Below are 14,422 nucleotides of genomic sequence, written 5' to 3'. Positions count from 1 at the left end.
CATTGTGAGCCTGCTATTTTTGCTATTTTTGAATAGCCTAAGTATTAGAAAGGGTTTTGTAACTAACAAACCAAAGCTGTCAAAGAAATGTAGTGGAGTATAGTACTTGCCTGTTGTGGAGTAGAAGTATAAAGTATTGAAAAAATGGAAATACACAAGTAAAGTAAAAATACCTAAACAAAAGTACAGTACTTGAGTAAATGTACTTAGTTACTTTTCAGCATGAATACTACTACTACTACTATTGCTGTTATTATTCTGCCTTAACTCTGTTACTCTAGTAACACAGGTTCAGTGGTGGGTGAGCATTATGTGGTGGTAATCATTTACCTCATATTCATTCACAACACCAGAGTATCAATACAATGCATGTTAGACCATCATCACACCCTCCATAAACATTCTCAGTCATCAATTCTGTGACGTTTTCATCATGCTATACCACAAATCACACACATATACACAGTAAAATCCTGAATCTTAATTTAACTCTGAGAGGGTAAATTTTTAGTTTTTTATAAAAATGGACCCATTTCATTTATACATTTGTGTCCTAAATAATTAACATTCAGGATTGTACAGTGTAACCATACAAACATTTTTACTCAAATCATTCCATTTTCCCTCATGTGCCTCAAGAGGAGGCATGGCCAACAAAAGAAAAATAACGACCCTAGCTTTGACACTGTGTGTGTGTGTGTGTGCGTGTCTGTGCGTGTGTGTGTGTGTTTTTACCATACCTGTCCAGGTGTGAGCCGTTCCATGAAGGACAAGGTGACCAAGCCCACAGCCATGGCACAGGGCAAAGTGGCACACATGATAGAATGGCAGAGCTGGAACACGCCAACCACGGGTCCCGAGGGGGTACCCTGCCGTACCAACCTGCAGCGGGAGAAGGAGCGCAGGCTGGAGAACGACATCTACAGTGACCTCAGTGATGGCGAGAAGCAGGCTCGCTTTGCTGCAGGTATAGGATGATCATCTAATGGTTCTCAAACTGTGTCATGTTTCAAGGACCCCCGAATTGATATTGTTGACTTATGTTATAATTTGGCATTCTCATTATGAACAATAAAATGTTATGTTTTATAAATGTTGGGAAAGGTTGTTTGATTCTGCCCAGCTTGATAAAGCCCTGCATGGGCGAAACGTTGTTGTTTGGTTAAAATAATAAAGAAAAGACAGGAGAGCAACCTAACATGCCCAGCTGCCAGCATTCAGTTGAGCAGTTTTGTGATGTCAGGAGTAGAGGAAGTCCAACCTGGTAAACACACCCAAACTCCCTATAAACAAATTCAAGGATACTTACCGTATATCATCAATATACGTTTAATTTAACCTTTTACAGTAGAGAGAGGCTTCCATAGCATTGCAAATATATCTGGTTTTGGATGCTAGACATTTACAATGTTCATTTATAGACCAATATTGTACTAAGTCCTTGCAATACAGTGTAAATGTAGCAGATTCCTCCACAGTTCCTGCAGTTCCATTCTGCTGTGGAATCACCTTTTCGAAACTTCTCATTTGAAGTATGAATTTCCATATGAATTTCCATATAATGATATAAAAAAAATATAAACTGATATTGTTGTTTAGATGTGGACTAGTATTTAAATATCATAAATTGTCCCTTATCTGTTGCCCAAGCTTTTAGCTGTGTGAGCGAGTGTGAACCAGGGAACCACTTGAAATCTCAATGTGACATGGTTAAATAAAGGATACAGACAAACTACTACCACAGCCTTTAATACTTACTGTACACCATTCCTACTACTTGTAGCTCTACTGTATTACTACTACGGTTGGGATCCTACAGTACATACAGTATATTGTAGTGGTTCTCAAAGTGAGGTCAAGCTCAAACTTGTAGATCTGCTATTTTTGAACAGCCAAAGAAATCTGAAAATGACAGAGATGGGTTCCGGGATTGAATGGGTTATAATTAAACGAATGGGTCCCCAGATTACTGTACAACTTCACTACAGTACTCTTTCTGTGCATCCTGGCAGGCATCATGCAGCAGTTTGCCATCTCGGAGGCCACCCTGTTTGGCTGGAACTCCCTGGATGGGGACAGCATGGGGGCGGGGTCCAACCAGGGCAGCGTGGCGCACCTCAGTGAGGTCAACCAGGAGAGCATCACCAGCAGAGGTACTAATACTGGACTACAAACATGGCCGCTGTACTGTACTGTCGTCTGTCGTTGCTGTCGGGCAGAAACCTCTAATCTCCATATTTTAACTTTTTGTGTTTTTTTTTCGTAAATTATCGATCCTATTGATCCTACCTCAGCGTCACGCAAGAGGATCAAAAGCAGATCTGCTTGTCAATACTTTTGCTATTTTAGAATTTGAATCCTGAAAAGTAACAGTTTTGGACTTTTGGACAATGTTAAACCATGAGTGTTATTTGTCTCTGCAGCTCTTTAGTAAACAGAAAAGGCATTTTCAGGTCGGCATTCCAATTTCATCAAACTCACACGGCATACAGATTAAACCAGTGAAATTGAAAGTGATGACACAAAGAAATGAGTAGACAAAATTGCAACTGGAACTGTTAAATGGGTACTCTCTCCTGATTTTCTTCTTGGTTCCTTTTTTTCTAAGCTCTGAGTTTACCTAGTTTTTAAAATGAATTATAAATACAATGTATTGATTGGCTGAAATCGGCGACCCACCTGAAAATACATGTTCTGTTTATTAAAAGAGCTGGAGAGAGAGGGAGACCTCTGTAACTCTATAGCAATTGTTACTCTCAGAACATAGAGCTTTAACCTTTTGACATAAACGGGAAAAAAAGCACAGTTATTTTAAAGACATGCCCTTTAACTTTTGATTACTCAGCTGTGTTGTGCAGTTCAGCAGACTGCATGTTGTGTTTTGATAGTGATTAGACTCAGCTGTGTTGTGCAGTTCAGCAGACTGCCATGTTTTCTCTGCTCTGGCTGGTGTTGAGCAAAGCACAAACGTGTTCAAACCCCCTGAGGGATCCTGTAGGTTAATGCAAGGACTCTCATTAACCGCGACATATGGGAACTGCACACACACACACACACACACACACACACACACACACACACACACACACACACACGAGTGTGAAGACATGTACGGTATCTGTATCCATTTACATACAACATTCTGTATAGCAGATCTACAAGCTCACAACACATTGCAATGCGACCCGTTGTGAGCCTGTAGGTACAGGGCTTATGTTATCAATTCATTGTGTACTTTTGTAAAGATTCCTTTACACCAAATTATCAATTTGGGTCTCAGATGAAAAAGTTTGAAAACGCCTGACGTATACAACTAGAAAGATTGCACTCAGCAGAGACCTCTACCAATGATATGTAAGGTTATGTCATTACAACACTGGATAGTTCAGCACTGTGTTAGTTCAGTGGCCAGAAATGAGCTCTCCAAGCTCCAAAAAAAGGGAGTTCCGCACACCGTCTTCACTTACAAAAATTTATTAATAGGGAAACAATATTTCAGTCACTCTGAGTCAGACCTTCATCTGGCAATGATGAATGCCTCTTCAAGTTCATTAATCCGACACACCTGTCCGTCTCCGTAGGTGTGCAAAAGGACGTTTTCTTCTAGTTTTTAATGGGCCAATAATATAATAACACTTGCGTTCTGAAGTTCTGTTTTAAATGATTCTCAAACGTGCATTCTTCTTTTTAGTGCTTATTTACTTATTTTGTAGTATCAGTTTCAATTCGAGGACGGTGAAACTTTGCACTCATTCAGCATGTCAGTCAATTTACGAACCAAGATAAGCAACTGTGGGTCAATTCTCTAATCAGTACAGGTGGTGTCTTTAGCTTGCATTGTATTTCAAGTTTAGCATAAATGCAACCAGCTTACCCGATAAATTAAGTAAATAACTTATAGCTTTGTGTGCTTACCTTTGAATGAACTCCTGGGTCTCTTCTCCACGAGTCCCTCCCTAACATCTTCATCTAGTTTTTATTTGCCAATATATTTAGTCATAGTTTTTTGTCATCATTGCTTAGTTTTTATTTAGTTTTTATTCTGCTATTTTTGAAAAAAAAATTAAAATCTAACACAACACAAAGTTAACACAACTCTTCTCTTCTGGGGGTCCCTGGCACAAAACATTTTCAGATGGGGGGTCCGCGGCCAAATATATATCAATTTGGGGGTTGTAGCCCATGGCAGGAAAAAGTTTGAGAACTCCTGCAATAAAGGTCTATCTATATCTCTGTCTATTCAGACCAGATGCTGCACCAGTCCTCTGCAGACGTGTGGCCCCACACCTACGTCTCCCAGGGTCTGTACTGCCTGTCGTCGTCTGACGCCTGGGACCCCATCACCAGCCAACCCTCTGGCATGGCCTCGCCCGCCGCTGGGTCATACATCATGGCCACTGGTGAGCAGTGTTGATTTCGTCGACTACAACTATGGCGAAAAATGTTCGTCGACAAACCTTTTTTCACCGACGAAAACTAAATAAAAACTAAGCTATGATGACCAAAACTATGACTAAATATACTGACGATGTTGTCAACAAATAAAAACTAGACTAAAATGTTAGGGAGGGACTAGTGTAGAAGAGATCCAGTAGAACTAAGATACATGTCATTTTATGTTTGGTTGCGCTCGGGTGTTGAAAATAGCAGATCTACAAGCTCAGCGCGACACGTTGTGAGCTTGTAGATTGGCTATTTTCAGCATGCAACCAAGTGTAAAATCAGGCATTAAGACGCCACCAAGGAACGCCACAATACATTTTAGTCAACTAAATCAGCTGTAGATTTAGTAGACTAAAATCTTATGATATTTAGTCAACTAAAAGTAGACAAAAACTTTTCAGATGACTAAAATATGACTAAAACTAAATGGAATTTTATTCAAAAGACTATGACTAAAACTAAATCAAAATTCGCTGTCAAAATCAACACTACTGATGAGGCTGGAAACTGCTGCCTATCCAATGGTGGAACAAATCAACACTGTCTCATTCCCCAAACGCTAACCTGAAGGGGGGGGGGGGGGGGGGCGCAAATAAGGCATATTTTGACTTTTCGGTACTCCAGTTCTCAGCGTTTTTGACGATCCGTAAAAAAAAAACGGTTAAAACGTCAGAGGCCCGCCGTCTCATGCAGACTTGAGCCACGGGAGGCACCGCCAAGCGAGTCCACTTTGAGCCGACTCAGCGCCGTCCGAGTTATGATAGGCACAGAATCATAAATCATATATTCCCCGAAAGTCATATTCTTACTTTTTTGCCCCCCCCCCCCCCCCCCCTCCACGTCACATGTTGACGTTTGGTCAAAATTGGCGGTCGCCTGCCGAACTAAGATCTCGCCTCTCCTAAAAAAAACAAATAACCCGAAAAGGTGTCATTGCGTGCTTAATGTCCTCAAAGTCACGCATCCAACAAGCTTTGAACTGAGCAGATTGGACCTTCCGTTCCAGAGATAATTTGATTGATTGATTGATGTACTTTATTTAGTAAGACATGAGAACAACAGTACATGGAAGTACAAATTCACAATACAAGGTCTACTAAACTGGAAGACTCATTAAGCACTGAGCTTGTTTAAGATGAGATCCCCATGCACACAAATCATGATGACATATGACAGACAGATATACACACTACATACAATCAGCTTACAGGTTACCGGTATGAAGAGTGAAAAATATGTACAAGAGAAGAAAAGGAGGGGGGGTAGGGGGTAATGACCAAAACATCTTGAAAACGGCCACTTTCGGCGGTTTCCGATCGCAGATTTAGTTGAAATTTCTTTTTTGGGGGTAACAGAGGGGGGAGGGGGGGGGGGGCGAAAAGTCTCTCCTGCCCTAAATGTAAATCCTGGGGATGCCACTGAAACACAGCCTGTTACAAGTAAAAGGCTTGCAATGAAACTTTTACTTGAGTAAAAAGTACAAAAGTATTGGCCTCAAAATGTATTTATTGTACCAAAGTAAAAGTACAAACCTTTTTGGAAAATAGCAGCAAATATTTTTTAAATAATCGACTGAACCTATTAGTTGGATGAAGTGTTGCACCCCTATGTGTGACTGTTTGCAGGCGGTAGCAGTGGTGCGGGAGGAACCCCAGGAGGAGAGGGCTTCGAGGGCACCGTGGGGGGCTACCTCCAGCAGCACCAGGCTGCACAGCTGGTCCTCCAGCATCAAAACCAACTCCAGCAACTCCAGCAAATACAACAGTATCAGCAGCTCATGCAGTTCCAGACGGTTAGTTCAGTTTATTTAATTTGACCTTTATTTTTTACTAGGAGGTCTCATTGAGTTCACAAATCTCAAATTTACAAGAGAGTCCTGACATGGCCAAGATAGCAGCCATAAAAACAACTGAAATCACAACCGGTGGTGGAAAAAGTAATCAAATGTTTTACTTAAGTATCAATACTGCAATGTAGAAATACTCTGTAAACAAGTAAAAGTACGGAAATAAAAATGTACTTGAGTAAAAGTTCAAAAGTATTGGTATCAAAGTGTTCTTAAAATACCCTTATGTTTTGTATTAATAATCAAAATCTATAAAGTAACTAGTAACTAAAGTTTTCAAATAATTGTAGTGGAGTAAAAGTACAATATTTGCCTCTGAGATGTAGTGGAGTAAGCGAAGTAAGCAAAAAAGTAAGCAAAAAAAATAATAAAACCTTCACTGCTTGTCATATTCATTATGCGAACGTGAGTAATCTAAAAGGAAATGAAAAGCACTTTCCAAAACCTCCAAATAGTGCGGCGTGTCATAAATCAGGCAGAAGTTGACAGCTTAATTGTACAATAATTAATTGACGGTGCACATAATTGTATCCATTAATCACAGTGCAGGTAATCTATCTGTCCGTATAAAAATGATTAATTTGTGAGTGTGACTAACAACTTTAGTGTGAACATCGGCTTGGATTTGTGTGAGTATGACTCACCTGTTGGCTAGCGTTGCTGTCGGGCAGAAACTGTGTACAGTATCTCCATATTTCAACATTTTATGTTTTTTTGTGTAATTTTATGTCCTACTTCAGTGGTCTTCAACGTTTTTCAGGCCAAGGACCCCTTAGCTGAGAGAGAGATAAAGCAGGGACCCCCACTATATATTGGATTCATGTTAAATGAGTATTTTCAGACATTTAACGATACCCTCAATACTTTGTAAACGTGACCTTTGGCTCGGTACTTGGTCTGCTCTTTTTTCTCTCTACACGAACCCTAAATAATGTGACTAAATAATAACTACTCTGTTTCCATTGGAACTTCCATTTCCTGGAACGTCACGGTTTTAAGATATAAGGTTTTGAGTGATGCCATCAGATTCAGAATCAGAATCAGAATCAGAATCAGTTTTATACATCACAGTTTACAAGGTAGAAAAGTGGGTGAAATTCGTTTTTGTACATCGTTCCCATCGCAACGTTAATTTCCATAGAAAGAAGAGGGGGGGGGGGGGAGAAGAAGAGGGGTGGGGGGCAAGTGGGAAGGAGATCAAAACAAGAGAGCAACAGAAGACCAGACAAGTTATCTACATATTTACAAAGTACCTGAGATAATAAAAAACTAAGGTGCCTGAGCATAGCAGCAATGTATGTATACTGTGCATGTTATACTTATACTGTGCATGATATACATATGGACGTTAAGGTGCTTAGAGAAAAAAGAGCACAAAAAAAAAAAAAAAAAAAGTCAGTGTGTTATACATGGGATTAAGGTGCAAAAGGTCAGTGCGTGTCCACCTATGGTGGACTGACCCTAGTAGTATAATCCGCAAGTAGCTCCATGAGGGAGTGCAACAAAACTGGAGGGAGATTGTGTGTCACAGGGAGGAGGAGGATTTATGCAGATGAGTCTAAACACACTTTCTCTGCTTCGGTTGGTGCTCTTGACCCTGCAGCTCTCGACCCTGCAGCTCTCTGAACTAATTAAAGTCAGGGTTATGGAAACAATCAGCTCAGTGGTTAGAGTGTCCGCCCTGAGACTGGGAGGTCGGGGGTTCAATTCCCTGGTTGAGTCATACCAAATACTATCAAAACTGGTACCCAATGCCTCTCTGCTTGGCACGCCGCATCAATGGTTGGAATACTTGGTCTGCTCTTTTTTCCCTCTACACCTATACCTCTTTGCCGAAAATAGCCGAGGCGTTGTGAGCTTGTAGATCTGCTATTTTCGGCTGATGTTCCCCTCAGAAAAGGAATTCTAGGGTTCAAAAAAAAGTTCTTATCACACAAACATTTAGCGGACCCCCAAGAGTAGCTCTGAGGACCCCCTAGGGGTCCCGGACCCCAAGTTGAAGACCCCCTGCCCCTATGGGCCACGTGGCTCGGGGACCGTTGGTCCCCAAAGGCTACTTACTTGACTTACTGTACTTGTGGAAACCAGAGGAAGTCATGGATGTCAGGGGTTGTGTCGGTGGAGTGTCTGAGAGCAGAGTGGGCTGATCTGAGGAGCAGATAGACTCTGCTTTATCACTTCTAATCTAACTGCTCTGTATCCGTTTGCACTCTCCTCTCCTCCTCTCTCTACTCCTCTTTCTTCGTTCTTCTCCTCTGTCCATCAAGGTTATAGTATAGTTTTGATTTTTGTTTTCAATTTCAGTTTAAGTTTTAATGATTTTTTTGTGATGGGTTATTCAATTTTGTTATCCGCAAGCTTGTAGATCTGTATAGATCTTGATCTAGATGTTTGACAATTTTCACAACAGGGCTTAAAACTGGCACAGATAAAACATATTGGAAGATAAGATTTCATATCACGAGCCCTCCATCTGCGTTTCCAATCATCTCGATTCTCTCTATACATCACAAATATTGACAAAGACTAAAACTAAGGAAATTTTCTCTATGATTTTAGTTAGTTTTAGTAGTTTTGTCAACACACAATAATAGAGTTTCAGTTGGATATTTATTTCAGTTAATTAAAATGTTTTCTTTTTTTTCAATTCTCGTTTCATTTGTTAGTTTCAGTTAACTCTAATAACCCTGCTGTCCTCTCCCATTTCTCTTTTCTTTTCTTCACTTATTTTTCCTCTCCTCTCCTCTCCTCTCCTCTCCTCTCCTCTCCTCTCCTCTCCTCTCCTCTCCTCTCCTCTCCTCTCCTCTCCTCCCCTCCCCTCCCCTCCTCTCCTCAGCCAATGGAACACAGGCTCCACAGTGCGTCTCACTCCCTCCAGGCCACACCCAACAGCACCATCCACAGCCTGGGTCCTCCCACTCACCCGCGCCTGGCTGACCTGTGGGGGTCCGCCCAGATGGAAGCCCACCAGGTACACAGCAGAAAAGCACAGACAGATAAATACAGCCAAAGACAGCATCTTCAATAGACTGTGCATAACTGTAGTCCCAGGTTACCTGTTAACCTGTTCCGGTTCATCTTCCCACAGCTTCATTTGATTGGCTCTGACGCAGGTTTGAAACCCGAAACACATAATCAAAGATGGTTGATTTAGAAAGATAGACCATTCCAATTGGAGCCACTAGAGGCAAAATGGTACACAAATCCTACAAATGACGGCAGATCTCGCGAACGTCCTAAGCAAAGCTATGGGGAAATTAACTGGAACAGAAATGGGTTATGCCACCTTCTGAGAAACTTCTTCCCCCCACTGCCACCAGGTGGAGCTAGCGGGACAGCTGGGTGGGCTGATGGCCGACATGGTAGGGGGCGTGATGGTGGAGACGGTGGGTGAGGAGCCAGAGCTAGAGTCTGAAGGAACCTCAGAGCAGCCCGAGGAGGAAGAGGAGGAGCAGACGAGGGTGAGCTACGGCAGGGGTTCTCAAAGTGCGGCCCGGGGACCCCCAGGGGTCTGTGGGGGGGGGGTTCCAGAGAATTATTGAGCTACACAAAGTTCTGTGACACAAGACTCAGTATTGTCAACAGTAGAAGATCCACAAGCTCGAAAAGCTGCGCGAAGTGACGCATTTTGAGGTAGTACAGTCGGTGCCTATTGACTTTGTCGTTTGTCATGTTGACATCACACTCCTCATTTGCCTCACTCACTCGTGCAGTAAATGTAGTTCCAAATACTACCACGAGGTGGCGCTTTGGAGTCACTTTTTTTTTGTTTCAGACAGACAGACAGACAGACAGACAGACAGACAGACAGACAGACAGACAGACAGACAGACAGACAGACAGACAGACAGACAGACAGACAGACAGACAGACAGACAGACAGACAGATGAGATCTGAGTCCTGACCTGGGAGTCATAAAAAAATAGCAGATCTACAAGCTCACATTGCCTGGCATGTGTGTGTGATTATAATTATAATTAATATAATATACTATTATATACTACTATACACGTCGTGTAGACCTACTTGTAGATTGGCTTTTTTTTTTTTTCTTGCATCATTTGCTGTGTAGTATTTATCTTACTTGTTTCTACTTTTTTGAAAATGCGCAGACAGTGTAGTGGTGGAAGCTGACGATTACTGATTTTAGGGCCCGCGTTCGAATCCCATGCTGTGAAGAAGTGTAATTGCTATTTTTGAATTTATATCGTTAAATCAATGTTAATGTAACTCTGAGAGTGTACAAATGTTGTACACTCTCAGAGTTACACCCCTGGGGGTCCCCGGACCCCACTTTGAGAACCAATGGTCTCTCTCTCTCTCTCTCTCTCTCTCTCTCTCTCTCTCTCTCTCTCTCTCTCTCTCTCTCTCTCTCTCTCTCTCTCTCTCTCTCTCTCGTTCTTCAACAACTGTTAATAAAGTATGCAATCAAATACACTGTGTGTGTGTGAGATCTGCTACTTTTGATATTTTTTTGTAATAGCAGTATACACATACAGTATTATAGTTTTTTTTCCTTCTTCGTCTTTTATGTAAAGCGACTTTGGGTACTTAGAAAAGTGCTATATAAATCTGACCTATTATTAGTATGTAATAGCAGTATACAGTATTATAGTATGTAATAGCAGTATGTACTGTATTAGAATATGTGTATATACTGTAGCAATATATACAGTATTATAATAATACATACACTATTCATTCATCTGCTGGAGAGGAAGCACAACTTCAAGTGCAACTTCAAGTGCAGAAATGACTGTGTCTTAGCTACACATTTCTTTCTACTTCAGGTCTGGTTTTGTGGTGAAAGTGCCTGATTGATGTGAAGCCGCAGTGCTGTGTTCAGGCAAGGCTAATCGCCAACTGCACCTGGTGCTTAACATTTGAAAATTAAAAATAGGCTGTTTACGCCTACTCTGTGCATGTGCGAGAAAATATGAGTGTGAGTGTTCGCAGAATTAACAGGTAAGATATGCTCGATAGAGGCTATGATGAAGCCATGAAATAAGAATCAGCCATGGTTTGATTAATTACAGTTGTTTATGGAAATCGCGTGTTATCATGTGTCTGATCAGCACGTCTGAAACAAGTGGATTGCAAAGTGGTTTTGTTGATTACAAAGTTGTGAACGGCAGCATTGTTTATGAGCTCATTGGCTTGTGTAGAGAACGGGTCTTCAACAGGGGGCCCGGGACCCCTAAGGGGTCCTCCGAGTTACTACAGATCTTTGTGTGGTAGGATAATGTTTTTACATTAACCACTTGAACCCTAGCATCCCTACTCTGAGGAGAACTTTAAACAAAAATAGCAGATCTACGAGAATACGAGTTGTGAGCTTGGAGATCGGCTATTTCCGGCAAAGACGTTTGGTGTAGAGGGAAAAAGAGCAGACTAAGTACAGAGTGAAAGGTCAAGTTTACTAAGTATTGACGGTTTAAGTGGTTAAATGTCTGAAAATACACATTAACATGAATCCAATATAATACTGATGACAGTGCTGTCAAACAAGTCTATGAAGCTATCTATAAAATCTATGAAAAAGTTTAATTTGCAACACAATTTCATACAATATGTAGTGAGGGGGTCCCTGCTTCATCTCTCTCTCAGCTAGGGGGTCCTTGGGCTGAAAAACGTTGACGACCCCTGGGGTAGAGTGAAGCTTGCAGTGTTGACATGGACAATGCAATAAAAGCACCAATAAATGATAAAGACATTTCCAGCATGCCTTGTGTTTACCTGCGAACCGGCTGATTGAATATTTATTGTTGAACAATTAGACAATGCGGTCCATCGCCTTTTAAAGGTGTGATAGGGCTATATGGAACATCCATATCAGTAAACTCTATAAATAGTGAATTTTTCTCTTAATCGATTTGTACTTTTGGGGCCTGCACTTCACTAATCCATGTGGTGTGGTGTTATGGTGAAAATAAACTAAAACAACCCTAAATGACAAAAACTTGAGATGAGTTTGAGTTAACAGTTCCAACAGCTGTTGGCTCTGGACACATCTTTAGACTTATCTAAGAGAATCTAACTTTACAATTACAATTTAGGCATTTAGCAGACGCTCTTAATCCAGAGCGACACTTAAGACAGGGTGCGATTTTCCGCACGAAAAAAACGGACAATATCATTTTTTAAATGAACACATGGTTCTCAATGACCTCATGCACACCCCGTGCGGCGATGCGATGCAGCAATGCGATGCGTTCAATCGTTTGATTCGTGCGTCTTTTCGCATGCGGTAAAAACTGATTGACTAATCGCACCCTGTGTGCAAAGGCCTTTACAGTAAGCAAGGTAAACACGAGGTAATCAAATGCATAGAAATAGTCATCTAGGGTCATAGGTAAACCAAGAACCTATCATTAGTCTAAACTGTATAATATCAAAAAATAAATAATTTGTACATTAAAACTATAGAAACTCTGCCAGGTCAGCAAATGACCATGGCATCTGTCTACTTAACATAAATTGCATTACATTATTTTTGCTTGGGTCTCAGATGCATGGAATATACGAAGAGATGCATTTCCATGACTTTACAAAGTGTACAAATTGTTTTGACCATTAATTTAGCAGGTGCTCGTAATACCAAATGATGACCAAGTGAAATGTAGAATTAGGATGTGTCCTGTTTCCTAGACTGTCGATATTGCAAGCATCCGAGAACAAGTGGTGTACAAGGTCACAAGCAAGAGTGCTCAGGAGATGTTCCTGTGATCTCAGAGGATCAGATAAGCTGGAAGTGGCAGTAATAGGGACAGGAGCTGAGAGAAGAGGTGGAGGGGGTTTCTTTTCATCCACACAAGACTCAATTAGAGTTACCAGAGGAGGAAGAAATGATGTGGAAGATCTGATTGGAGCAGAGAGGGATATACTGCTACGGTCGTTTTTTTGAAGAGAGGGCTTTTTTTTACGGCGTGGCTGTAGGTCAAACCATAGAACAGGGTGTTTATGTATTCTACTGTATCTAACTATAAATTATGCGAAATCTCTCCGTGCAAGTGAGTGAGTGTATCTGTCGTTCACATATCTCGAGAACCGTCTGACCGATCGACCTCAAACTTGCCGTGTGAGTCGCTGAGGACCTTAGGGAGTGTGGTTCCCGGCGTCAAGTTGGTCGGAAAAGGCGCTTTGTCGAGAACCGCCGATCCGACCGATGCATACGTTTGATGAATTGTTGCACCCCTTTCTATCCTGCTCATTCTGACTTCCTGTTTCTCTTCGACAGCTGGATGAGGTGACGTTAACGCTGGAGCCCGAGCGCTGCTCTTTAACCCCGTCCCCCCTGAGGGAGGAGGGCACCGTGGCAACGGCCGGAGGGGCGGGGCAGCCGCAGCAGACGTCCGCGGAACTCATCGGCGAGCGGACGTCGAGTGACGTCACGTGCTACATCGTCCAATCGACGGAGGAGAAGAAGAAGGGTGAGGAGGCGGAAGCGACGACTGCGGCGGCAGTGACGGGAATGATGGCGGCAGCAGAGGATGGTTCGGTCGTTGTCATGGCAACCAACTGAGAGGGGGAGGGCGGGGTGGGTTGGTGTTCTGTTGACCCTTCGGGGCGGGGCCTAAAGTCACGGAAAACCAGGAATTAAATGCTCCCAATAATCAACCAATCAAAGATCTTATAATCCCTATACCCTCCCAACCCCCACAGCCAGCTCCGCCTAGGGCTGGGCCATATGACTTCAAATCAAGATTCACCATTATTTTTCAAACGTTTGCCTCAATTGCGATTAATGAACGATTATATATATATATATATATATATATAGTGAAAATAGCAGATCTAGAAGCTCACAACAGCATTGTGACACGTTGTGAGCTCGTAGATCGGCTATTTTCATACACCACCATTACAGTACAACTAAGTACTATACAGGATTAAGTGGTTAATCGATTTAGTCAATTATTTAATAAATAAATCTATTTTAAAAAAATCATGTCGATTCATTGATATACAAGGAATTTAAAAATATATAACGTCCCTGTTGGGTAGAAACCTCATATGCCCAAAACTGTTACTTTTCAGGATTCAAATTCAAAATTGCAAAAGTAGCAGATCTACCAGCTCGAAACATATCTCTTCGCGCCACTAGATCTGCTACTTTTAATGCATTTGTGTGA

At 41.7% G+C, this 14,422-nt stretch overlaps 1 protein-coding gene across 1 annotated transcript in view; it reads left to right on the top strand.

The window, feature by feature from the left end:
* Positions 1 to 13,812, top strand: part of LOC308095471 (uncharacterized protein) — a gene marked incomplete at its 3' end in the record, with an annotated part of 53,679 nt that extends 39,867 nt beyond the window's left edge. The window contains exons 4-10 of the mRNA XM_080442529.1: positions 749 to 967; positions 2,013 to 2,153; positions 4,245 to 4,400; positions 6,069 to 6,235; positions 9,126 to 9,260; positions 9,610 to 9,750; positions 13,528 to 13,812. Coding sequence (XP_080298655.1) covers positions 749 to 967; positions 2,013 to 2,153; positions 4,245 to 4,400; positions 6,069 to 6,235; positions 9,126 to 9,260; positions 9,610 to 9,750; positions 13,528 to 13,812 — 1,244 coding nt within the window. The remainder of the gene's footprint in view (positions 1 to 748; positions 968 to 2,012; positions 2,154 to 4,244; positions 4,401 to 6,068; positions 6,236 to 9,125; positions 9,261 to 9,609; positions 9,751 to 13,527) is intronic.
* Positions 13,813 to 14,422: the final 610 nt, after the last annotated feature.

The sequence above is a fragment of the Gymnoscopelus braueri genome (genome assembly GCF_963280865.1).
Source record: "Gymnoscopelus braueri genome assembly, chromosome: 11".
Lineage (NCBI taxonomy): Eukaryota > Metazoa > Chordata > Actinopteri > Myctophiformes > Myctophidae > Gymnoscopelus > Gymnoscopelus braueri.
The sequence above is the reverse complement of the archived record's forward strand: the minus strand, read 5'-3'. Positions and strand labels throughout refer to the sequence as shown.